Source organism: Halichoerus grypus, chromosome 8, assembly GCF_964656455.1.
Source record: "Halichoerus grypus chromosome 8, mHalGry1.hap1.1, whole genome shotgun sequence".
NCBI classification, from domain to species: domain Eukaryota; kingdom Metazoa; phylum Chordata; class Mammalia; order Carnivora; family Phocidae; genus Halichoerus; species Halichoerus grypus.
Window position 1 is genome coordinate 71,333,843 of NC_135719.1, and position 26,831 is coordinate 71,360,673.

At 44.7% G+C, this 26,831-nt stretch overlaps 2 protein-coding genes across 5 annotated transcripts in view; one reads left to right on the top strand and one right to left on the bottom strand.

Annotated features, from left to right (window-relative positions):
* Nucleotides 1-23,455, top strand: part of SRP14 (signal recognition particle 14) — a 49,552-nt gene extending 26,097 nt beyond the window's left edge. The window contains exons 5-6 of the mRNA XM_036110700.2: nt 21,905-22,019; nt 23,306-23,455. Coding sequence (XP_035966593.1) covers nt 21,905-22,018 — 114 coding nt within the window. The 3' untranslated portion in view covers nt 22,019; nt 23,306-23,455. The remainder of the gene's footprint in view (nt 1-21,904; nt 22,020-23,305) is intronic.
* Nucleotides 1-26,831, bottom strand: part of EIF2AK4 (eukaryotic translation initiation factor 2 alpha kinase 4) — a 106,276-nt gene that overhangs the window by 10,922 nt on the left and 68,523 nt on the right. For all 4 annotated transcript variants that reach the window (XM_036110685.2, XM_036110689.2, XM_078053388.1 and 1 more), the window contains 12 exons: nt 24,069-24,305; nt 22,495-22,567; nt 21,732-21,853; nt 19,694-19,743; nt 18,581-18,749; nt 17,382-17,498; nt 16,072-16,137; nt 13,308-13,478; nt 12,828-12,962; nt 9,295-9,402; nt 8,362-8,490; nt 6,830-6,916 (listed from right to left, as the gene is read on the bottom strand). In XM_036110685.2, coding sequence (XP_035966578.1) covers nt 6,830-6,916; nt 8,362-8,490; nt 9,295-9,402; nt 12,828-12,962; nt 13,308-13,478; nt 16,072-16,137; nt 17,382-17,498; nt 18,581-18,749; nt 19,694-19,743; nt 21,732-21,853; nt 22,495-22,567; nt 24,069-24,305 — 1,464 coding nt within the window. The remainder of the gene's footprint in view (nt 1-6,829; nt 6,917-8,361; nt 8,491-9,294; nt 9,403-12,827; nt 12,963-13,307; nt 13,479-16,071; nt 16,138-17,381; nt 17,499-18,580; nt 18,750-19,693; nt 19,744-21,731; nt 21,854-22,494; nt 22,568-24,068; nt 24,306-26,831) is intronic.

The window sequence follows — 26,831 nt, forward strand, 5'->3', positions numbered from 1 at the left end:
AGATTATAGGAACCTTGACAGCAGGGCCTGACGCGTCAATGTCCCTATATCCTTTGGGATCTTAAATTCCATCCCTCCCACACTGTGAACACTTAAAATGCATTTGCTGACTGGATGAATGAAGTGATGTCTTGCCCTTCAAATATGAAGATGATGCAAGATTCAAAACATAGACAGGCTGGAACAATGTGCTAGAATGAACAAGATCACATTTAATGGAGATTAATATGAAGTCCTGTAATGAAAGCCCTCATTGTAGGTAGCCAGCCAGACATGGTGATAACTGTGAAAAGGCCAATGGGTTTTAGTTGCTAAGTCCAGTACAAGCCAAAGAGCCACATGATTGCTAAGAGTTCACTAGTAAACTCTCTGGGGAGAAATAGGGTATCTGGAATGAGGGAGGTCAGAGACCATTCTCATTTAGTTAGAATATGCTTAGAGTGCTCTGTAGAATTCTAGTATCACATTTAAAGACAGACATTGACAAGGCATGTCTAGAGGAGGTTAACTAGGAGGGTCAAGGATTTGGGAAATCATGTTATGAGGAATGGCTTAAGTAACCAGAATGTTTAAACCAGAAAAGAGGACAGAATGACATGGCAGTCGTCTCCTACAATTTATTTGAAGGTAGCTGAGAGCGGGAAAAAATTAGACTTGTTAGGCAGAACTAAGACCACGGAATGTAAATTTTGGCAAGGAAACTGATTCAAGTTTTTAAAATTCGTTAATCATTTTAGCAGTGTGTTATGGCTCAGATTACCCAGCAGAAGCTTGAGGCAGTCACTGCTCTGGAAGAGGCCTGGTCAGTAGTTCTTAGGGTCACTTAGGATTTTGTGACTAGTAAGCACACGAGTAGTGGGGACTTCCAAATCTTCCCATAAAGGATAAACTACTACAAGTGCCTTCCTGCCTTAAACAATTACAAAGTCAAAGAAAACACACAGGACAATGGCTTCTCAGACCTTAGACAACAAGCAGTGGAGAACTATTTTCCAAGAGAAGGGAAACAAAGTGCCCTACCAGTGCCCGTTTACTGTGCTGAGGGAGCCTGCAGATTGCAGCACAGGAACGCGAAACCCAAACAGAGACCGGGAGTCTTGCCAAGGTGGGGACACAGTTTAGGTAGACCCAGATGGCTAGAGACTATGAGGCAGAGGACTGAAGAGTAGAGTGCTCCACACTCGGATCAATTTCTGAAACTCTGTGGAGAAGTCCTCTCAATTCTTGCCAGAGAACTGATCTGTGCATTAGGGAAAGAAAACTGCCCAGGCTGGGGAAACAACCACCAGAAACGAGTAGGCATCATAATTTCTGGAATTCACAGGGCTGGGAATAGTTCTTATTCTTATCAGGGTAGAAAGACCTCAGAATACACAGGGCAGCAGGCAGAATCCTCCTAAGGGTATTGCCTTACTAGTAATGGAGCTAACTCAGGCCTAGACAACGGCTGCCCTGGATCTGCCCTAACAACGCACAAAATGAAGCCTGGAAAAAGATCAAGCAATTCAAGAATTTTAACTACACCCCAGAACAAAGCCCAACAGTATTTATAGGGACATAAAACCTAGCACCCAGAAATGTAAAATTCATAATGTCCAACAACCAATCAAAAGTTACTGGCAGGAGGGCCTGGGTGGCTCAGTCAGTCAAACGTCTGCCTTCGGCTTAGGTCATGGTCCCAGGGTCCTGGGATCGAGCCCACATTGGCCTCCCTGTTCAGTGGAGAGTCTGCTTCTCCCTCTCCCTCTGCCTCTGCCTGCAGCTCCTCCTGCTTATTCTCTCTTTGTCAAATAAATAAATAAAATCTTAAAAAAAAAAAACAAAAAAACTACTGGCACGCAAAGCGGTAGGAAAATATGACTTATAACCAGAAGAAATGATAGATTCAGAAGTGTCAAAAATGATGGAATTAGTAGGCAAGCACCTTAAAACGACTATTTTTTTTTTTTTTTTAAGATTTTATTTTTAAGTTATCTCTACACCCAATGTGGGGCTTACACTCACAACCCTGAGATCAAGAGTCACATGCTCTACTGACTGAGCCAGCCAGGTGCCCCTAAAATGACTATTTTAAATCTTATAAAAAATGTAAAGGAAACAAAAACTCTAAGAGAGAAATGGAAGATATATAAAGATACAAATATACAGATGAAAAAATACATAAGAAATGCAAAGGGATTAACAGCAGATGAGATATTGCAAAAAAGATCAGTGAATGGTCCCAAATAAAGCAAAGAGAAAGGGAAAAAACAAAACAAAAACAGAGTCTTAATGAGCTGTGTGTCAATATCAAATGATTAATATACTGTAATCAGAGTCCTACAAGGAAAAGAGAAAAAGGGGGGCGCCTGGGTGGCTCAGTCGTTAAGCGTCTGCCTTCGGCTTAGGTCATGATCCTAGGGTCCTGGGATCAAGCCCGGCATCGGGCTCCCTCCTCGGCAGGAAGCCTGCTCCTCCCTCTCCCACCTGGCTTGTGTTCCCTCTCTTGCTGTGTGTCTCTCTGTCAAATAAATAAAATCTTTGAGGGGGGGAAAAAAAGGGACAGAAAAATATTTGAAGAAATAATGTCTGAAATTTTTCTAAATTTTTTTTTTAATTTTATTTATTTATTTGACAGAGAGCACAAGTAGGCAGAGCGACAAGCAGAGGGAGAGGGAGAAGCAGGCTCTCCGCGGAGCAGGGAGCCCGACATGGGGCTTGATCCTAGGACCCCAGGATTATGACCTGAGCCAAAGGCAGACAGACGCTTAACCGACTGAGCCACCCAGGCACCCTCTAAAATTTTTTTTAAAAGGTTTATTTATTCGAGAGAGAGAGAGAACACACGCACTAGTGGGGGCAGGATCAGAGCCAAAGGGAGAAGCAGACTCCCAGCTAAGCAGGGAGCCCAACTGAGGGCCCGATCCTGGGACCCTGGGATCATGACCCAAGCCAAAGGCAGAGGTTTAACTGACTGAGCCACCCAGGTGCCCCTGAAGATTTTCTGTATTTTATGAAAACTATAAATCTACAGTTCAAAAAAGTCCTAGCTATGAATACCAAGTATTAGAATATAGAGAATACCACACTGAGGTATATCATATTCAAATTGCAGAAAATCAGTGACAAGAAAATCTTAGAAGCTGCCAGAAAATAAAGAGCATACATAGAGAATCAAAGCAGACTTTTAATAGAAACTACCATCATGTCAGAAGACAATAAAACACATCTTTAAAATGCAAAAAAAAAAAAAAAAAAAAAAAAAAAAATGTCAATCTTGAATTTTATATCTAGCAAAAATATCTTTCAAAAATGAAGGTGAAGGGGTCAGTTGGGCATCAGACTCTTTGTTTTGGCTCAGGTCATGATCTCAGGGTTGGGGATTGAGCCCTGTGTCAGGCTCCACGCTCAGCAGGAAGTCTGCTTGAAATTCTCTCCCTCTCCCTCTGTCCCTCCTCCTGCTTGCTCTCTCTAAAATAAATAAATCTTTTTTTTTTTTTGAGATTTTATTTATTTGTCAGAGAGAAAGAGAGAGAGAACACAAGCAGGGGGAGTGGCAGGCAGAGGGAGAAGCGGGCTTCCTGCTGAGCAAGGAGCCCTATGCCGGGACTTGATCCCAAGACCCTGGGATCATGACTTGAGCCAAAGGCAGGCGCTTAGCCAACTGAGCCACCCAGGTGTCCCTAAAATAAATAAATCTTAAAAGAAAAAAAATGAAGACTTTCTCAGACCAATAACAACTGAGAAAATTCATGACCAGCAGACCTGCACAGACCAGAAATAAAGGAAATTCTTCAGGCAGAAGGAAAATGAAGTCAGAATGATGTCTGCCTCAACATAGTAGTAAACAGTTCCAGAGATGGTAAATATGTGGGTAAATATAAAGGACATTTCCCCCCTTATTTTAAAAACCTCTTTAAAAAATAACTAAAGCCAAAATAAGGGGCATCTGGGTGGCTCAGTTGTTAAGCGTCTGCCTTCGGCTCAGGTCATGATCCCAGGGTGCTGGGATCGAGCCCTGCATCGGGCTCCCTGCTCAGCGGGGAACCTGCTTCTCCCTCTCCCTCTGCTGCTCCCCCTGCTTGTGTTCCCTCTCTCGCTGTGTCTCTGTCAAATAAATAAATAAAATCTTTAAAGCCAAAATAAAAACAATGTATTGTGGAGTTGATAACATATGTAAGAAAAAATACTTGGCAACAATAGCACAAAGAATGAGAGAAGGGAAATGGAAGTATTCTGTTGTAAGGTTCTTACACTGTATGTGAAAGGCATATAATATTTTTTGAAGGTAGAATGTATAAGTTAAAGGTGTACAATATAAACCTTAAGAAGTCACCAAAAAGAGGAGTAATGGTTAGCAAACCAGTAGTAGAGATCTAAAAAAAGAAGGTATGAAAAGAAAAAAATGGAAAAAAGAACAGATGGAATAATTAGAAAACAAATAGTAAAATGGTAGATTTAAACCCAGCCATTTCGATAACTGCATTACATATAAATGGTCTAACCATTCCCATTAAAAGACGGGGACTGTCAGAGTAGATCAAAAAAGCAAAACTCAACTGAGTGTCTCTAAGAAACCCACTTTCAAGACACAGATGGGATGGAAACAGACATGCCATGCAAACACTAATCGAAAGACCTCAGAACAAGAAATATTATCAGGGATAAAGAAGAACATTTCATAATGATAAAGAGGTCAGTTCATCAGATATAAAATTCTAAATGTGTATTCAGCAAATAACAGAGCTTCAAAATGCACAAAGCAAAACTGATAGAACTAAAAGGAGAAATAGATAAATCTACAATGATAGCTGGAGATTTTGACACTCCTCAATTTGAGCAAGTAGACAAAATGATTAGTAACGATACAGAAGACTTCGGCAACACCATCATCTAATTTGACCTAACTGATGTTTATCAAACAACTCCTCCTAATAATGCAGAATACACATTCTTCTCAAGTGCACATGAAACATTCATAGTAACAGACAATTATTTTTTACTTTAAAACGTGGCTCAGTAAAATTAAAAGGACTGAAATCATACAGAGTATGTTCTTTGATCACAAAGGAATTAAATCATTAGAAATCATTAAAGATGACATAATGAGCGCTGGGTATTATGTAAGACGAATCACTGACCTCTCTACCTCTGAAACTAATAATACAATATATGTTAATTGAATTTATTTTTTAAAAAAATATTTTATTTATTTATTTTGACAAAGAGAGAGTGGGAGAGGGAGAAGCAGGCTTCTCCCAGGCATCCCTGTTAATTGAATTTAAATAAAAAATAAAAATTTTAGGGCGCCTGGATGGCTCAGTCGTTAAGCGTCTGCCTTCAGCTCAGGTCATGATCCCAGGGTCCTGGGATCAAGTCCCACATCGGGCTCCCTGCTCGGCGGGAAGCCTGCTTCTCCCACTCCCCCTGCCTGCGTTCCCTCTCTCGCTGTCTCTGTGTCGAAAAATAAAAAAATAAAATCTTAAATAAAAAAATAAAAATTTTTAAAAAAGGAAAGAAATCATGAAAGAAAGATAGTTGGAAAATACCGGAATATTTGGAAGTTAAGCCACACACTTCTAAATAACCTGTGGATCAAAGAAATCATCAAAGAAACTAGAAAGTATTTTGAACTAAATGAAAATGAAAGCATTACATCATTAAATGCTTATACTTAGAAAAGTCAAGTCTAAACTTATTGATCCATGCCAGGTGCCAACTTTTTTTTTCCCCCCTATAAAGGCTCAGTAAGTATTTTAGGCTTTGCAGGCCACATACTGTCACATCCTTGTTTTTTTTTTAAATGGAGAATGTAAAAATTTGTAGTTCACAGGCCATACAAAAATAGGCTGTGTGCCAGATTTGGCCTACGGGCTGTAGTTTATCTACCCCTAACCTAAAGTTCCACCTGAAGAAACTAGAAAAGGAATAAACTAAATCCACAATTAGCAGAATGAAGAAGAATAGAATGGAAATCAGTAAAATAAAAAACAAATGAACAAAAAAATAAGAGAAAAATCAATGACATCAAAAGCTGGTTTTCTGAAAAGACAAATGAAATTGATAAACCTCTAGCCAGCCTGGGGAAGTAAAAAAAAGGGGAAGGATGGGAGACATAAATTACTAATTAGCAGGCATGAAAGAGGTTTTATCATTACAGATCCTACAGATAATAAAAGAGAATATTTGAAAATTTAGATGAAATGGGAACATTCTGGGGAAGATATCAACTACTCAGACTCACTTACTCAGAAAGAGGACCTGAACGGCTCTCTGTCTAGGCCCTTGTGGCTTCACTGCTGAGTCTGACCAAACATCTGAGGATGAAATAATACCACCTGTACACAAAAGTCTTTCAGAAAACAGAAGAGGAGAGGACACTGTCCAACTCATTGATGAGGCCAACATTACCCAGATATCAAAACCTGACAAAGACATTAAAAGGGGGGAAATACGTTGATTTTTTTTTTTCCTTAAAAATAGAAATAAAGGTTAGAAGTTGGTATATTTATGAACTTTGTTAAGTTAAAGGTAACAGTAAAACTGGTTAGGAAACAGCCACAGGACATGCCAACCAGCAGGTTATCAGTGTGGTCATTATTCTTATTTTCTTAGATGAAGAAAGGGAACAGAGGTAGAAAAGTAGGAAAAACCTACTGCCACTATTTTTGATTTTTGATTTTTTAAGCTGGGAGGGAAGGGTTCCGATTCAGACTGTCTCTTACTCTATAGTCTTTCTCCAAACACAGGCCCAACAAATACCATAGTGGATTTTCAGCCACACCCAAGGCCAGGGGACAGCGGGAAGTTGGGAATCTGTGAACTGTGCACGACTTCCTTGGCTCTGTACCTTGACGTAGCTTCCTCCTTTATCCGAGACGAGGGCCACGTAGGTGATTTCGTGATGTCGGCAGTATTCCTGTAGCTCCTCTTGGGACTGAAACACACACAGCATGTGAGATAAACACAGAGCGCCTAGAGCGGCCTCAAGGACCTCGGGAGACTGAAACCACGGTGTCCAGCTGTAGTGTCAGAGGGACTTGCCAACCTGCTGACTTCCGGAGCTGTCAGTACTAAGCCAGAAGAGTAAGAATTCAAAGGAGCAGGAAGACCTTGCTTTTCTTACTTTCACTGCTGTCCTCAGGGGCCATGGACAATCAATGTGCTCGGGCCACAGTAAGAGGTTTTCAAAAGCTTCAAATCTTGGTGCAAGGTGCCAAAATTACACAGTACGCACACATACAACGAGAAGGCCTTTGAGGAAAGCCAAGGCAACAAAAAACAGCGGACGGCGTAAAGCAGAAGTGAAGCCTAAAGCCACCAAGCAGCGGAGCAGGGACGCCTGCAGGGTCTGCCGCGGGGCAGGACTGAAGTCACGGTTTCTGGAAGAACACTCCTCTAACAATTTATGCAACAAGGGAACCAATGGAAGAGGACGCTGCTCTGTCGAATGATTAAAAATCATTGCTCAGCAGACTGAGGAGGTTTTCCTAACACACACCAAGACGGACAGCAGCAGGAGGGAGGGAGGGTGGAGGTTCTGTTTCCCTGGGCATCGCTTCAGGCTCTGGGGTGCCTGAGTGCGGGCGAACTGGACCATACGCCCTTGTGATCTGCTGGTGGCAGGTAGACGTTCTCTACAGGCCCCCCTTTCCGAAGGGCAGGCGGGTTCAAGGCTGCTCCTTTCCTCACTTCCAGCCCCAGAGCAGGCTGCTGTGGGGGGTCTGAGGAGAGACAGCCACCCACACAGCTCAACACGGAACGCCTTTGGCAAGTGTGCGAGCCTGGATCCCGGCCCTGCAAAGACGGCCCAGCCTCATCCCTGGGGGAGTCTGTTCGCTTCTAGGGGCAAAGGAACTTTGAGTTACGGATCTTGAGACAGGGAGACGACCTGGATCATCTGGGTGGCATCAATGTAATCACAAGGATCCTTGTGAGAGGAGACAGGAGGGTCAGAGACGGAGAGACAGAAAGAGAGGTCAGAGAGGAAAGAAAATGCTACCCTGCTGAGTTTGAAGGTGGAGGAAGGGACTACGAACGGAGGCATGCTGGAGGCCTCCCAGGGCTGGATAAGGCAAGGGAATGGATTCTCCCCCTCAAGCCTTCTGAAGGAACAGGCCCTAGCAGACACCTTGACTGGAGCCCAGTGGAACTGGTGTCACACTTCTGAATGCCAGAAATGCGAAGTAACCAGCCTGTATTGTTTTAAACCACGGAGTTGTGGTCCTTTGTTCCTGTAACAATCAGAAGCTAACACCGGAAGTAACTCTAACGAGAGAGAAGTTGAGTTTGAGAGAACCCTACTCTAAGGCTGGGGAGGACGATCGGCCACGGCAGCCGGGATGCACGCACTCCACTCAGGGGCACTTTGTGTCTCATTACCTGTGACCAGTCATACATGATTTGTGCTGTGATTCCCGCAGACCAGAGTTTCTGGGTTAGGTTGATGGCCCTGGACATGGACATCTGGCCAACACTTACGATCAGGAGGTCACAAGAGCTTATTGTAACCTGGATCAGAAAGAGAGTGGTTACATTTAGAGGAGCCAGACTGTGGGCCTGTAGGAGGGGAGGCAGCACGCATGTGAAGACAGGCATCTCAAAATCTTGTAAGCGACAGAAGTCTGGGCTTCACAATGACATATACTAAATAAATAAATAAAAAACGTCAAGGGGCGCCTGGGTGGCTCAGTTGTTGGGCGTCTGCCTTCGGCTCAGGTCATGATCCCGGGGTCCTAGGATCGAGCCCCGCATCGGGCTCCCTGCTCCACAGGAAGCCTGCTTCTCCCTTTCCCACTCCCCCTGCTTGTGTTCCCTGTCTTGCTGTGTCTCTCTCTGTCAAATAAATAAAATCTTTTAAAAAAAAAAGTCAAAAACCTTTTATATTAGTCTTTTTAGAAAATTATTTCAGCTATCCTAAGCCGTCAGGAAGATATTCTTTTCCTCTGGGAAAACTAATCTTGTCCGAAACAAAAAGGAAAAAGAACCATTTCTAGCTCTTAGAGTGCGGCAGGATTTCTGAACAAGGGGCTCTGATGGGCGTCTGCCAACATCTATAGCTCCCATGTCCAGAGTGCATCAGACACGAGGAGAGTGAGGCCAGGCAAAGACGGAGGAGCTGTCTGAGGTTCCCCTGAGGGAGGCTAAGGACTTAGACGCAAGGACGGATGCCAAGTCCTAGGCTTGTCCATCCTGGCAAAGATAACCCCCCAAAGCCTCAGTCTATTGCCATGTCCAGGGCTCCATATAAAGGACTATAAAATGAAAGACCACTCAGAGCCCACTGGAAAGCTGGAAAGCAAAACTGGAACTTACAGGTTCTTCCATGTTGAGGATCGCCGCAGATATCTTGTCTATAGCTATGCTGACCCCGACAGCAGTGGGGATTGGTCCCAGAGCCTGGGGTCCTCTAAACTGGGGAATCTGGGAAGAAAGGCACAGCTTTGGTTATGAAAGAGAGAAGAAACTGTAACCATAAGCAAAGCAATGACTGGAGGGCACACACTTGTCAGCAACTTCTCATCAAAGGGTTCAACCAAGAAGTTAAGTACGTGTGTGGCAGGGAGAGTGAGAGAGAGAGAGGCCACCTAGCCACATGTGGGCTTCAACACCTGCAATCTGACTAATCCAAACTGACAGGCGCTGTGTATGTGAAGTACACAGAGGCTGCAAGGACTCAGAATGGAAAAAAAAAAAGAGGATATAAAATAGCTCATTAATCATATTGAGATGTCTGATTACATACTGAAATAGTATTTGGGGTATACTGGGTTAAATATACACTGATCTGCAAAATCTTAGAAAATAAGGGGCGCCTGGGTGGCTCAGTTGTTAAGCCTCTGCCTTCGGCTCAGGTCATGATCCCAGGGTCCTGGGATTGAGTCCCATATCAGGCTCCTTGTTCCACAGGAAGCCAGCTTCTCCCTCTCCCACTCCCCCTGCTTGTGTTCCCTCTCTCACTGTGTCTCTCTCTGTCAAAAAATAAATAAAATCTTAAAAAAAAAAAAGTTTAGAAAAAAATGTAAAATAGCTCACAAATTTTGAAAATTTCGGAGTGCCCGGGTGGCTCAAGCGGTTAAGCGTCTGCCTTCGGTTCAGGTCATGGTCCCGGGGTCCTGGGATTGAGTCCCACATTGGGCTCCCTGCTCAGCAGGGAAGTCTGCTTCTCCCTCTGCCTGCAGCTCCCCCTACTCATGCTCTAAAAAAATAAAATCTTGGGGCGCCTGGGTGGCTCAGTCGTTGGGCATCTGCCTTCAGCTCAGGTCGTGCTTCTCCCTCTCCCACTCCCCCTGCTTGTGTTCCCTCTCTCGCTGTGTCTCTCTCTCTGTCAAATAAATAAATAAATATAATCTTTTCTAAAAATTAAATAAATAAATAAATAAAAATAAAATAAAATCTTAAAAAAATTTTTTTTGAAAATTTGGACTGTATGTTGAAATAACATTTTGGATATTTGGGTTAAATAAGATATTATTAAAATAAATTCCACCTTTTTCTTTTTATTTGCTTTATGTCCCTAGATAATTTAAAATTATATAGGTAGGTTCTGATTCTGGACCAAGACAGGAACACTTCTCTCTATTCCTCCCGCTAAGTAGAGCTAAAAATCCTGGACATTACTTATAAACAAACATAAGAAGACTATGAAGTGAAGAGAAGGCAGCACACGGGCATGGGAACTGTAGGATCTGAGGGTAACACATGCTGACAACCCAGAAATGCCAAGGAGAACCAACAGAAGGTCCCCAGGAAACCCGCTCTCTCTAGCCAAAACATGAAGAAAGGGGCAACCCGGCAGGGCCGAAAATGTTTATATAACCCCTGCCCTGCTCCAGCCAAACACCACAGGAGAAGGTCCGCCCCCACCAGCAAAGGCTGAGTGGGGGCCCACACCTTTACTCAGATGTAAGGGGGCCCCCCCTCTCACCAAGCCCTAGCTGGGTAGCATCAGAGAAGACTAAATGGGAGCCAGGACTTTTCTTATCTGCCTGGGGTAGTGCTCCCTACCCCCCAAACAGTGTCAGGAACTGAAGGATTACAGACCCTCACGTCCACCCAAGCAGTAACGAGGCCACCCTCCCTGTGGGGGTGGTGCCCAAGGCGGCTAAGTGGGAGGCTGGAACTTTCCCTGCTCTCCAGCAGTCTCCTGCCACTTCCCCCACCCCTCACCATAGTACCAATAAAGGCATGTGCGAACAGAACAGGCACCCCTCCCAGCCTAGGGATGTTGAAGCAAGCAGAGTAAGGAACCTGAATCTCTACCCTCGACCAACAGTAGCAAGGTGGCACCTCCTGCCCCTACTTGTGCTTTCAGGGGAGGCCTGCTAAACATAAAGATCTAGCTAAGCTCCAGAGTCTCATAATACTTAAAATATCCAGGGTCCAAGTGAAAATCACGCATCATGGCAAGAACCAAGAAGGTCTCAAAATGTGTAAAAGACAATCAACAGACAGGATGACACAGATGTTGGAAATATCTGACAAGGATTTTAAAGCAACCACCATGAAAAGCATGACGAACAGGCTTGAGACAAAAAAAAAAAAGTCTCAGCAGAGAAGTAGGAGATAAAAAAACCTCTGGATGGGCTCAACAGCAGAATGGGGAAAACGGTGGAAATAATCAATGAAACTGAAGATGAAACAATAGAAACCATTCAATCTGAAGAAGAGAGAAAACAGACTGTAAAGCAGAAGGCCCCAGAACCTCAGGGATATAACAAAAACTTGAACATTTGTCATCAGAGTCCTAGAAGGAGAGCAAAAAGAGGGTAAGACGTAAGAGATATTAGAATAATATGCCCGAAATATGCCTTTACCGGTACTGTGGGGAGGGTGGCCTCGTTACTGCTTGGGTGCAGGTGAGGGTCTGTAATCCTTCGGTTCCTCCACTGACACTGTTTGGGGGTGGGGGGCACTACCCCAGGCAGATATAAAAGTCTTAGCTCCCATTTAGTCTTCTCTGATGCCACCCTGCTGGGGGGCTTGGTGGGGGCCCACACTGGAAGAGGACATAAACCTCTAGATTCAAGAAGCTGAGATAATCCCAAAGAGTATAAATCCAAAGAAAGTCATGCCAAGACACGTCATGATCAAATTTCAAACTAAAGACAAAGAAAAAAAAATCTTAAAAGCACTGAGTGAAAATCAACTTTCTTATAGGGGAAAACTCAAACAACAGCCCATTTCTCATCAGAAACCAGAAATTTGGGTCAAGTACAACAGACTTTCTTCTCCTCTTGAGTTTCTCAGCATTTGACAGTTGAAGCAAAAAGCCTAACACTGTCTGATGTGGACATCAATGTATGGAGAGGAAATATTTAAGACAATTATATTATAAATGGCAGGAAGGGTATAGGGACCTCCAGGGAGGTAAAGGTTCCATACTTCACTGAACTAGTACATGTCAGCACCCACGGATCTTCATGGTGATAGAGGAGCATATCTGTATCTCGGTTGTGGTGGTGGTGACGAGACCCCACACACACAGTAACAATGGCACAGAGTTATACACATACAGAGTACCAACGTCTGTGTCCTGGTTTTGATTATTTTATTCTAGTTCTGCCAGATTTAACCATTCAAGAAAATGGAGCAAAAGGTACGCAAGATCTCTCTGTACTATCTTTGCAACTTCCTGTAAACCTGTAATTATTTTAAAATAAAAAGTCACAAACACTACAAATGTGGTTCAGAGTATTTTTCTATTCCTAGCTAAAAGGCATGCAGGTGTTCAATTATACCACTGGTTCAATTTTTCTGAAGCTCTGGAGTATTTCAAAACACCACCTGAGAAAGAAAGGAAATTAAGCCAGACTAAATCAACCAACAAATCCGGGGTGAGCCCTCACCAGCAGGTCGTATCTGCCGCCGGCGGCAAGGATTTCCGATACAGCCCTCTGCCTCCGTCTGATGACTGCCACAAATTGGAAGATGACTCCGTTGTGCTGTTGCACTTTGTAAACCAAGCCCAAATTGATCGAGACCTGTGAAGTACAAGCGCACGCAAACATGTCAAGGGCATGGTTTTCCATGGGTAGCGTCAGAGCAATCAGGAATATGTCTAAGTATAGCCTGCCAGGTGAAGACTCTGTTCTCTTCAGGAATCAGCGCTTGGCTGAGGCTAACTGACATCGTCAGACTTGCCGTACCATAGGAATTGTGATGCTTGCAAGGACGTTCTGATGAAGCCAAAATCGTTACTAGAAATCAAAATGAGGAAAGCAGAGTTCTGGCGGGGGGAGAAAACGCGTCCTAGCATTAACTCAAAAACCCCATTTCGCCCTGTGCAGGCACCGCACACCCACAGGGGAATCCAGCGGTGGCCCAACCTGTAACTTGATGCCGAGTTTCTTCAACAGCCCGACAATCTCCTCTAGGTCTTTTAAGCCGTACTTCACCAGCTGGGCAACGCCTGTTTTCTGTTTTATTAATGAATTTATTGCCGGTGTTAGATCTTGCAAATCTCCCTTCTGCTCGATGAATTTGTAGAGTCGACACAGCTGGAAAGCAAAGAGGCACACTTAGCTTCCGATCCCCGGCAGGGAAGACGCACTCCACACGGTGTTCGGACACACGGGGGACAGAGCGGAGCTTCCGCACCGCCAGGAGCAGGGATTTTGTGGTCAGAGGCCATTTTAACCTTTACTGGGAACCTGACTACGGATTACCCTTTTCCAGCAACTCAAAAGCACCCCACAGGAGTGCTTTGGGCACCTACTCCCAGTGAATGCTGCCCCCAGCAGAGCAGTCCCTTGTACTAGCTGAGCCACCATGACAAGATTTCCAAGCCAGGATTGTTCTTTTTTACCTTCCTCATTCTCATCAACTCCCGTTCCTGCAGGCACAGAAACGGGGAGGGCGGTGGGGGGACACACAGGAAGGCAAAGTCTGACTGGTTCTAATTCTACTCTGAAGTAGCCAGAAATTCCCTCTGCTCCCTTTGCTTGAATCATTCCTGTTTGGAGCCTTGGGGTGCCACTCGGGTGTCACCTCCCAGACAGCCCCCTGATCCTCCCCTCCCTCTGGCTCACACCTCCATCCCAGCTCCCAGCCGCTGTACCCATCGTCTTCCACACGAGGGCAATGGCTAGAGATGATCTGTGGGCCAGGCCCAGTCCCTGGCACACAGCAGGGGAAGCAGGAACTACGGTCTAAACCAGAAAGAAATTTCCACTCGAGCTCCTGGGAGTTAAACAGAATTATAGCTATTTTAAGACTATATAAGCATAACCTGGTTCAATAAATTGGCACATGGAAACAGAGCTGAATGAAGACTCAGCTTATTTCAGTTTAATGTAAGAATCATACACCACATGTATTTTTTTAAATCCAAAAAGTAATATAATCTCAATTTCCTTACTATATTAAATGTTTTTCTTCTTAAAAAACTATTTCTTCTCAAATTTTAACATTAAATTACCCCATTAATAAACTCCCAGAAGCACTAGAGTCGCTCTCTCCAGATGAGCATCTTCACCCCATCATCAACAAACTCCATGTGACTTTGGATAAGTCACAGTGTCTCTGGGCTGGAGGTGCCTCATCTGTAAAATCAGAACCCTGGGCCAGACACTGGCTTGCACTATTTCTACTTCCTTTTCTAGTATCTTCAGAGTTCCATTTTTATATAATGACAGCACCAAATGTCTTTATTAGGTGCTAATTTTTCCATTTGTAAGCTAATCAAACATACAACTTTGATGCTCGTCATCAGATAACCAGAGGTTTAACAAAAAGAAGCTGACATTTTAGCAACTGAGGCAGCTATCGTGTGCAAGTGTGAAATATGTTTGAAATGTGACATTAGTTCAAAGAACCTTTTGGGCTTGAGCCTTCAGGTAAGGAATCACCAGATTGGGCAGTTTCTTGAGCAGATTCTTCATGCTATTTATATATGGAACTATTTCTGCTCATAGGTATGTGCTGTGTACTTGTCTAGAGAATTATGTAAATACTGTGCTTCATATTAAAATATTTTATCACTGGTCACTTTGTGTACCATTAATATCTCCTCCTCTATGTAACATCTAAAATTTAACCTGGCTTAATTTCTCGAACTCCTAGGCTGTGTCACCTGGTTGACTCTCCCTAACTGACTGCATGCTGGCTGCTACGAGCTGCAGTGTGTGTGTGCAAGTTTGGTTAGAGAGCCGAGGGTAGACAGATGCTGCATGGAGCCCCCCGTGGCTTTTTAAAAGGCCAACATGAATTAAGTTGGAAGCAGCCTGGGGAGTCTTCAGCTGACTCCTTTATGCCTACAGCACTATGTCCGCCATACTGTAGGTGTGTAGGTCAAAAGAATGAGCATTTCTGCCTGGCCTGTGTATAGTCATATTTTAATCTATCCTATACATGAATTTGCTGATCATCACAGGATCATGTAATTGAGTGCCCCACCAGGGCTAGAGGGCTTCTGGGGAAGTCTTAAAGAAGTATCTCTTCTTATCTAAATATTCAGGAAAATGTCAGAAATCCCCGTTGTCTTCGGCTATCCAGTGACTCCATGAAGTATGGGTTACTGCGCCGAGATTAGAGACCTATCTGATGGCTGCTGAGAGATTAGGACAAACCTGCTTACCCCATGAGATAGTCCTCATTGCCACTGGGATCAAATGTCAGATTTTAGCGGTAAGAAATGTACCAGAAAAGCAGGAGCTTTAATTCAACTCTGATGTGTTGGAAGATTGGGGGGTAGGGTGGTGGGGGAAACCCAGATGGATGTGCAGAGCTCTGTGCTTCATTCCAGTCCCCTAGGATCTATTTCAGAAGAGGACAACCAGTACTAGACCCGCTCGCTCAGCAGGAGGCTCTCCCGAGCACGGCCCGCACAGGGCGGGAGAGCAAAGCAGCTGGTGATCCAGAAAGAACAGGACGATGACCCCACGGTGAACAGCAGCATGGAGAGGCAGGCTCTGAGCCCAGCGCTGGGCTCTCTTCCCCCAGTCCCCGAGGTTGCCAAGGAACCTATGAACACGTAAGGGAAACCTGTCTGTGAGGAGCCGTGGAACAGCCCAGCCCTGCCTCACTGCCTTGAGAATCGGGGTTCATAAAGTTACAGAGAAAGCTGTAAGAGCCCCATCCCTGGGTACTTACACTATTAGACGACAAAGACAGATTACAAAACTTGGCTTCCACTTCTCTCCTCGTCAGCTTTTCTGTCTAACGCGGAAGAGAAAGGGAACAATGAGAGTCACCAAATTTGGCCCTGAACATAAAGATATGCTCTCCAGGCACATTCCGACAAGTATATACCCTCCATTTTGGACAAACTGCTCCTAATCATGAAGGATGGATTAACTCTGTGATTAGAAAAATTCTTTTTCCAATTCACATAAAATTAACATTTGTCTTTTTTTTTTTTTTAAGATTTTTAAGTAATTTCTACACCCAATGTGGGGCTCGAACCCACAACCCCGAGATCAAGAGCTGCATGCTCTACTGAGCCAGCCAAGTGCCCCTAACATGTGTCTTAGAATATGAAAACTCCTGACATAAAAGAATTAAAAGGGGGAGGCTGCCCTTGCTGAATGAGGAGGCAACCCAGAGCTGGGCAGGCCGAACCAGGGGGGTTCTGTCTGGATGGCGAGGGAGTAATGGATCCGTGTCCCTCTGGCAAAAGCCGTGCGCTGACAGGCAGTTAGCCTGTGGCTGTGGGATATGAACAAGGATGGCGTGCAGCCCCCCTGCACAATCGCTGGGGCTCTCGCCAGCGTCCGACGGACACACTGTGTCTGCTACTGCCAGCGGCAGCCGCACTGCCGGGGGCGGGGACAGACAGTAAAACCAGGACCCCTGTGTGTACCTGCCGGACGAGAGAGAAGCGACTTAGGCTTCTGGTGTCTAGAAAACAGTAAGCTTGAGGCGCCCGGGCGGCTCAGTTGGTTAAGCGTCTGCCCTCAGCTCAGGTCATGATCCCAGGGTCCTGGGATCGAGCCCCGCATCGGGCTCCCTGCTCCGCGGGAAGCCTGCTTCTCCCTCTCCCACTCCCCCTGCTCGTGCTCTCTCTCTCTCTCTCTCTCTCTGACAAATAAAATTTAAATAAATAAAATAAAATAAAATAAAATTTTCAGTGACTCCCCTCCAGGCTCGGCACACTTACCGTAGAGTACCTGCACACATACTAGAGAGCAATGAATACTACGATTTGGCTCAATTGGGAAGAGTAACTGGAGGGGCTGATGCCCCGGACCCATAGGAAGGAGATGCTAAGGCTCCAGCCAAGGGCTAAACTTATTCTCAATACAATCACTCCCTCCAACTGTTTTTTTGTGTTTTTTTTTTACTTTAGAGAAATGAGGGAAGGAGATAAAACTCCCCACTCAGTTCTATGGTTCCATCACTAAGAAAACACTTATGAACTATTATCATCCTTCAATATCAAGTCGAAGTAATTAAATGCTTACCACGGCATCATACAGAATAACATAGACTTGACTGAGTTTATCTTCTGGGATCCCGCAGTGTAAGAGGATTGCTTTCAATAACGTGGTATGGTTCAAGTAAATACTGTAATTTCTTTCCTAGGATACAAAAAGAAAAATTATTAGTTTCCCCATAGAAGCAGTACAGGTACCTGACCAAAGCCAGCCCCTTGTCACCAACTTACCATCCAGGCAGGGGACTGTGGAAGGACTGAATTTTGGCATATTACCTCCTAGTTTATTTTCTCATAAGCATGCCTTTTACATTGTCATAATCAAAGAGTACAATATAATCAAACCCTTCATCATACATATCTAAACCACTTCGGTCCCCAGCTCTGGTGAAAAGCCTGAATGAGTCCACACAGACTTCAGCAAGGGACAGCACAGGGGTGAGTAGTCACTGCCGTTCAAGGACGGGCTGCGGAGCAACCGCGGTAACGGGCGAGTGCTCACAGAGTAGCGAGCGGCGAGCTGAGCTGGGGGCAGTGGGCTCTACAGAAGAGGGGCCACCTCGGCTCCGCCCTCGAGGAGCAGGTGGCCTCTCCCCTCGAGGGCAGGGAGGGTGGGGAAGGAAAGGTGGCCGGCCAACCGATGAGGGCGCAGGCAGGCTCCCGGGGCAGAAGGGGCGCCCACCGTAGCCGGGAAGGCAGGCCTTCTGGACGAGGAAAGCCATGACAGGCACAGCAGTTGGGGGGGGCAGGGGGCGGCCCCGTGTGTGGGACCCAGAGGCAAGGCCTGAGGAGAGCCAGCAGTTGTGCTAGAAGCGGTCTCCACTGGCGAGGCGGGAAGCCGGCTCGACGCCAAGTGAAGCTGGGGAGCTGAGAGCCAGGGCGGAGCGTAGGAGGGGACCACAGAGGGTGCGGAGCAGGGTGACCGTGCTAAAAGCATCCTAGGAATCTGAGCTAATTTCTCACACCGTGGAAGAATGGGCAGAGCAACAACACCCTTCCCCCAAAATAGATGAAGACAAAACCCACTCCTGTCAAGGCAGGGGTGAGAGCCTGAGAGAAACCCACAAGTAACCTCATCAAACTCTTCTCCTTATCCTAGTAAAATGTGGCCCACTGCCGGCACCAAGTGAGGGGCAGTTCTGTTGTAGTCATGCCCCCCCCACCGCCTGCCCCTAGGTCAAGGACTCGAGCGGGGCGACCTCGGGACATCGGACCCTGGAAAGCAACCTGAAGTGCCGGGAACTCCTGGATGATCTCACAGATCGTGTAGATGACTTCGGCAGTGGGCAGAGAGCTGTTGGTGGTAGATGTGACAATATCGAATGCACATTCCAGAAGCTCTTTGGGATGAAATCGGTCTAACTTGCGAGGTCTGAACACGCGCTCTATGCAGTATCTGGAGAGAGAAACCCAGAAACCCAGGTCACCGCTTACTGGAATCACACACATGCAAGAGATCGTTGAACAAGAGAAAAGAAACAGGAGAAAATTAATCAGTGGTATAAGCAAGAGACCTTAAAGACAGATTTAGGTGCCAGTTCCTGGGGGGGCCACTATTAAACTATGGGGCTTCATTTTTTTTTTCATGTCTGAAATAGAGATGAAATTGCACACAAGAAATAATTTTCCCTTTAGTACTTGCTCTCTACACAGGGATACACCTAAGGACCATGACTATTAATTAATTGTTCACTCGCAGCTGAGAATAAAAGCACAGAAAGAGCTCTGACTTCGTGTGAAGGAAGGCTTTAAAGTAGGGTGCCTCGTTGGCAACAATACTGCTCCGATTTATGAAGATCTCGCTGCTCGCCCTCTGCGGGATCTGAATGTACAGAAAACCCTTCCCCACTGCTAAGTGCCCGGAGGCCCGGGGCATTCGGCACGCCTGCTGGGTTGACTCCATTTCTCTACAAACAGCTTTTGTTCAGTTACCTGTGGAAGCAGGTTTCACACAGAGACCGCCGGCCATTTGTCCCTCCAATTAAGTTTTAAAAGGGGCCATGTGGGATCAAGACCAGCCATATGTTTTTGTCAAGCAACCATTTGTGAAAATAATTAGTTCTGTTGCTTGGGAACGTTAGAAGGCAGAGAACAGACGGCAGGAGCTTCAGGGTACCTAGCCCCCAACAGCTACATGTCCGCTAAAGGGAAGGCTAAGAGTCTTTGTCACCCCGCAAAGGGGTACTGTGGCTGAGCACTGAGCACCATATTCCAAGCTCACTACTTTAAACCCAAAATTCAAACCCCAAATTCATTGCTATTTAAGGATCACAGATGATACGACATCCTTCTTTGGTTTCTCTCCCACATCCACCAAATGAAACACCCCCAGTTTCGTACCGTTTCAAATTCAATATATTATTTCTTGCCACGTATCTTGCAAAAGGAATCTGAAACACAAAGTTTCAAGGGTCAACGTCAAAATGTGCCAACAACCCCTCCTTTGGGTTTTTTTTTTATTAACAGCTTTGTTAAGATATAACTCACATACCACAGAGTCTACCCTTTTCCAGTGTACAACTCAGTGGTTTTAGTATATTCACGGAGTAGTGAACGGCTCACCATTCACGTTCCTGAAATGTTCCTGAGGTGGTCCGTCAGCGGTAGACCCCGCTGCTGAGCACGCCACCAACCTTACTCACTGCAGCATTTCTTAGGATTTTAAATTTGAGAAAAATTCACTTTTAATTAAGTATGCTCTGTCCAATTTTATGATGCCAAGTTAAAATCAGTGCAAGTTATCTGGTTACCTGTGACTTTTCCCCCTTTATCTATTTTTCCATTCCCCGCCCCCCCCACCTCCCCTCTGGCAATCACCAGTTTGTTCTCTGTAGTTAAGGGTCTGGGTTTTTTTGTTTTCTCGATTCCAGACGGAAGTGAAATCATACAGTGTTTGTCTTTCTCAGACTTATTGTACTTAGCATAATACCCTCTAGTTTCATCCATGTTGCTGCACACGGCAAGAGTTCATTCTTTTTATGGCTGAATAATATTCCATTGTATGTATATACCACATATTCTTCATTCATTCATCTATCGAAGGACACTTGGGGTGTTTCCATAGCTTGGCTACTGTAAATAATGTGAATTATGTAAATAACTGAAATGTTTTTTCAAGTGTCATTTATGATAATGCAACCAAAATGGGTCTTCTCTATTATGGTGAATTCCCTGATTCTCCCATGGTCTTCTAGGTGAAATTCTTACCCACCCACTAATAATAACCACAGCTTATGAAATTATTGTCAGATTGTCCCAAGAGATCTAACATCGTACCATTAACTATGGATCAAATTCTTAAAGGGTACTCACTTTTTATTCGGGGGGAATGACTATTAGATCACAGAAAGCAAGCTGATGTTTAAAAATCTACACTTTAGGGGCGCCTGGGTGGCTCAGTTGGCTGAGTGTCCAACTCTTGATTTCACCTCAGGTCATGATCTAGGGGTCATGAGATCCAGCCCCGCATCGGGTTCCATGCTCAGCAGGGAGTCTACTTGAGATTCTCTCTGCCCTCCCTCTCTCTCTCTGTTCCACCCTTCCATTTGTGCTCTTGCTCCCAAATAAATAAATCTTAAGAAAAAAATCTGCACTTCAGTCTCCTAATGTCTAAAGAATAAACAGCCAGTTTTAAGTATAGCAATTTAAATATTTTTATCCATCTAATGGGTGAAGTTGAGATACCTTTCTCTGCATTGCCTTATTATGCATGAGGCTGAACATTGTTCCAGAGGTTTATCAGCCCCGTGCTCTGAGAACTGCCTGGTTATATCCTTTGCTCATCTTTCCACTTGCCAGTGCTTTCTGTACACGAGGGGAATGAAACTCTTGTCTTGTCTCATGCATGTACAAGACTGCAGATGGGCTCGTTAGCAGGCCACACTATGTGAGTGGATAACCCGTCAGAGGGAACCCTGGGGATCAGAAGCAAGCAAGCACGAAGAGAATTCAGCACACCTCATTAGCAGAGGCACTTGCTGTTAGGAGAATTTAATTGTTCTCCGCATTAACACGTTAGGAATTTAGTGAAAATCTAGCTAGGTGAAGAAAACAACTGTGTTCGTTTGTCTGAGTTGGCCAGGGCAAGCCATGGTGATCACTCGGCAGAACTCAGCACCGGGGCGCAGACGTGGCATTGGCAATGCAGGGGCCCAGTTTCTAGGGTCGTAAGCACTTGTGCTATGAGCCAGCTGGACGTACACAAGGTTAGATGTTCACTGAATTCCAGTGATGCTCTCGCCCCGGTAACTCCCTCAACAATGTGTTTCCTAAAGCTCATGTTTAGAATATAAGCCGAGGGGGAAAAGTGATGGCTGAGGGTAATCCACCCGTGGCCAGACACGGCATCTGGCCTGCCCCAGGGCATTCCCAGCCTCACCCGCAGGTCGAAAGGAAGCATCACCAGCATCCCGCTGTGGTCCATGAATAAGGCGGCTTCGTTGTGCTCATATATTTGCCTATTTTGGGGAAGCAGTAGTGGGGTACACAACTGGACAGCTCCTACACCAAGTCAGAAAAAAGTAACCGATCATCAAGTTCTCATTCTTCCAGGAGGCAACTGAAAATGAACACGGACCTGACCATGAAGTCATCTGCTACTGGCCGCTGGAATCACCAGCAAGCAGTCTTCAGCTCTCTGACTCCACTAATGGACAGCTCATCTGAGGTCAAGTTTGTTAACCAGTCTTATTCCTGACTCCACAACCCAACTGTATTTTAGTAGCAAGTCTCTAATATTCAAATCGTAATATTCAAACGTTCTCCTCAACAAGCTGAATGTTAAAAATAAGCTTAAATTTTACATGAAGTCAAGTGCCTGGTACTGAATTTAAAGGTAAAATACGGGGACGCCTGGGTGGCTCAGTCAGTTAAGCGTCTGCCTTCAGCTCAGGTCATGGTCCTGGGGTGCTGGGATCAAGCCCCACATCGGGCTCTTTGCTCAGTGGGGAGTCTGCTTCTCCCTCTCCCTCTGCCTCTCCCCGCCGCTCCTGCTCTCTCATACTCTCTCTCTACCTGACAAATAAAATCTTAAGTAAATAAAGATAAAATATGGTTGCAGCCAAAATCTATTAACAGTGCTTTCTAATGACGAAACAAAACACTCTTTGAGAAGGCCTATGATTTTTTTAAAAAGGACATACCGTGTCTTTTAAAAACGCGGACGACAGTGTCACACACGTGTTGCTGTATCTTGGATGTACGGATTGAGAAGCCCTAAAACATGACCAATTAACATGTCATCAAAGCCAAATCAAAGGGACCCCCTAAAATATTCACCTGTAGCTTGCAATAAGCATCACATTACTTATTCCCAAGACCATAAAAGAGACGTCAGCAATTAGTCCCCTTTTGAACATGCGCAGGGAGGGAAGAAAAGCAGTACATCCCGCTTTAGGAAGGCCACCTAAAGCTCCAAGTCCAAACTCTTCACCATGTTGATATATAGGCCTTTCAGAGAGCCAGTCAAATACACACATTCTCCCTGAGGATTCTCAGGGATACCGTGCAGCAATCAAACATTTAATGGCATCAGGCCTCCGCTCACATACTAAGGTGATCCACTTTATATATATAATATATAATTTATATATATAATATATAATTTATATATATATTTATTTTGTAGAGAGCTTTCCCTTCCATTTGTTTCTTATTATACAAGTAATACCATTTCACTTGAGAAAATTTAGAAACAACAGGCAAGCAAAAAGACAAAAATAAAAAAGTCACCTATAATCCTCTAAGTATCTTTCTACCATTGCTAGCCAGCCAAAACTGGTCTGGCCCTCGAGAGCTATACCGATCTTCCACAAATCTTACCACTACTTTCTACTACTCTTTGAAAAGTACATCAGTATTTTAGGCATACAGAAACATATAAAGAGCATGGCAAGTATCTGTTGTTCACCCATCTCACTTTTCCAATTTTAACATTTTGCTATATCGTTTCAGACTGTTTGTGTTTGAAAAGAAAAAAAGAAAGAAGGAAGGGGAGGAAAAAGAAAAAAAAGGAAGAAACAGAACAAGTTGCTGGCTATGCCTCAGAAACCATCTGGGAGCTTTTAAACAGACACTCTTGGGGTGCCTCACACCTGGACATTCCAAGTCACCAGATCGGACAGAAGGACTAAGTGTTGGAATGGTCTACAGGGCCTCCCAGGTGCACCTCCAGGGGCAGCCAGCGTTGGGAGCTACTGACCAGATGGTCTGGATCTCAGCTGGTTAGATGGTTTCAGCTCTGGGCAGCTGGGCCAGGGCTCAGCTTCCAAAAGCACTGCTGCTTAAACTCTTGGGTAGATGGAGAGGAGGGTGGGTCGGGAACTCCTTAGAGTTACATGATTAAAATCATGGCTCTGCGGGGGCCTGGGTGGCTCAGTCGGTTGAGCATCTGCCTTCGGCTCAGGTCATGATCTCTGGGTCCTGGGATCAAGCCCTGCATTGGGCTTCCTGCTCCGTGGGGAGTCTGCTTCTCCCTCTTCCTCTGCCCCGCCCCACCACTTATTCCCTCTCTCTCTCAAATAAATAAATAAAATCTTTAAAAAAATTTTAAAAATAAAAATAAAATCATGGCTCTTCCCAGAATAATGCATATACGGACCTCAGATGAGAACCGCATGTTGGGAGGCATTAAAGGGATCCATGAAAACTAAGGAACTGACTTGACCCTTCTGTGAACCGAGTTGCGCTCTCTTTTGGCAGGACAGCTGAAGCCCACCTTCGGCAAGTTGCTGTCGTAGGTGTAATCGATGGCTGGGGAGATGCGCTGGGAGAAGATCTGGGCCATCATGGTGCGGTAGGCCTTCCCGTCCACGTTGGCCAGGGTGTGGTGCAGAACTTCGTGCAGCTCCGACTCCTCCATCTGGGGTGGGGGCAGCAGCTCACTCTTGAGCAGTTCTGTAGCTGTGGGCCGCTTGGCGGGATCGTGGTTCAAAAGCCAGGAGATGACAGATTTCTGTAATGAAAGCCAGGCACGCTGGTGACCCGACGGCAACAGGTGATGCTCTGGAATTCTGACAAGCTGGCGGTTGGCTCAAGCCAAAGAAAAGACACCCCACTTCTTGCACGTAGTTGGTGCATTTTAATTGGTATTTCTGAAATCTCTGCATCTGTCATTTCCCCCTTCCCTGCACTTCATTATGGCCACATAGTTGTGCAACACTGTAACAGGAGTGTTTCTTAAAAGGCAGAGACACTGGGGCACCTGGGTGGCTCAGTCAGTTGAGTGTCTGACTCCTGATTTCTGCTCACGTCATGATCTCGGGGTCATGAGATCAAGCCCAGCGTCAGTGGAGAGTGTTTGTCTTTCCTTCTGTTCCTCCTCCCCTGCCTTGTGCTCTCTCTCTCTCAAATAAATAAATATGACAGGGGCCCTACTTATATTTTATTGTTATAAACAACCAAAAAAAATCCTCAACTCAAGAACTACAAAGCAGCAGAACCTTGGCCATACTTATAAACACACAAAATACTGTCTAAAAAAAGGTGCAGAAACATAAAACAATTATCTCTAGATGCCTAATTTTAGTAGAAATTATAATGCGTAGCAGCTGCTGACATCCTTACATCTTGTTTTCATTTTTTCTTCTCCCCTTATGCTATCTGTATTAATGCCACTCCCTGGAATTCTCTTGATTTATGTTACTCATTTACCACGCCTTCACAGTCACTACCTCAATTAAGCAGGGAACTATTGGAAAACAACCCAAACCTTGAAAGGTTTCTTCATGTGTCCTTAATTCTCTCATGTACAGTAAGGACTTAGAAAGAGAGAAATACTTGAGATCAGAAACATCTCAACTTTTAGGTCAATCTTATTAAGTATCCTCTAATTATATGTTTTAAATACACTCTCTCCCAGCGGCCCTCCCAACGCTTACCTCTGTCTTATGCTGAAATTAACACACATGTAAAGAAGAAATTAACACACATAAGAAAGGAACTGACAGGATACAGCTTTTATGAAAAGCTATATTAAAGTAAACTGGTAAAAATAATACCCTATTCAGCAATACAGACCCCATTACACTGCTCTCTTTCTGTTGTGGAGCAACACTCGTGTTATTCAGTATAGAAGCACTTTCTAGGCTGCCTCCTTTCAGATAAAAAGCAACGACCGTGATGTACTGGGGAGCAGGGGTTGTGGTCCAAGGACCAAGTCATTCCAGCCCAAACACACGGAGTACGTACCTGTGAGAGGCGAGCGATCATTATCGAGAGAAATGGTTTGTACAGTTGCTCTCGTGTCTATAGCTTAAGAAAACAGACCCCACAGCTGCCAACATGTGGGACTACTGAGTAAGACTGACCGTGTTACAGGGAGAGGCTATGAAATGAACATTTATTCATGACATCCGGAAACACAGGAAACAACTCCGTTCAAATCAATGATAACAGGGGCGCCTGGGTGGCTCAGCTGTTAAGCGTCTGCCTTCGGCTCAGGTCATGATCCCGGGGTCCTGGGATCAAGCCCCGCATCGGGCTCCCTGTTCTGCAGGGAGCCTGCTTCTCCTTCTGCCTCTGCCTCTGCCCCTGCCTGCTTCTCATGAATAAGTAAATAAAATCTTTTAAAAAAAACTCAATGATAACAGCTAACTAAAGAAGCAGAAATGTAACACAGTGTATTATCCAGTGGTCCTTCACTAACAGAACAGACGAGGCAGAACGGGTCCTTCTCGCCATAAGTAAATGTCATGTTAAATACTACCGAATTATAGGATGCCAGTGCTGATAATAAATAAAAGGTACTTAATCCTTTTATTTGACAGGTGAGGAAAATTAAAGTCTCGATTAGTTAAGTGACTCGTCCGACCGGATACATCACCAATAAGCAAGAAATTGCAAACTAGTGCCATGCTCTAGCTGGGTTTCTGTCCTCAACATTAGTGATTTAAATAAGGGAGTTTGCCTTGATTATAATTAAGAAAAGTCAGTTTCAGGAATAAATTTCCATACGCCAGGAGTATCAACCACAGAAGGCTTCACCACGACAAACCGCCAAGCATGAAAAAGCAATGCACACCAGAGGCACAAGACACAAATTCACTACCCATTATTCATTCAAATCAGCTGGGTGCCACAGACCCCATGACAGGAGTTACATACACGCATACTCAGATATTTCTAGCACGGAGGAGAAAGTATTTTACTTTAAAATACTATTAACATCAGACTGACTAGTCTTCCCCTTTACAATCTGAGCTACTTTAACTACAAAATGGAACAAAATTATAGTTTTAAATTGTATTTTTCTTTTCTTAAAAAGTCCCAAGATTTCTCTAAAATAATGAAATCTAAAAGCATTCTCTTTTCCTCCAATAGCTAAGCCAAGGTTCCAAACAGCACTTCAAAAGCACAATGAATCACACAAAAGAACCCTGGAGTTTGCTAATTTTCTGTGCCAGTCCTTGGCATTTTTTTTTGGTGTGTTTCAAGTCTAATAACATTTTAAGCATTTCACCTTTTGATATTTTTTCCCACA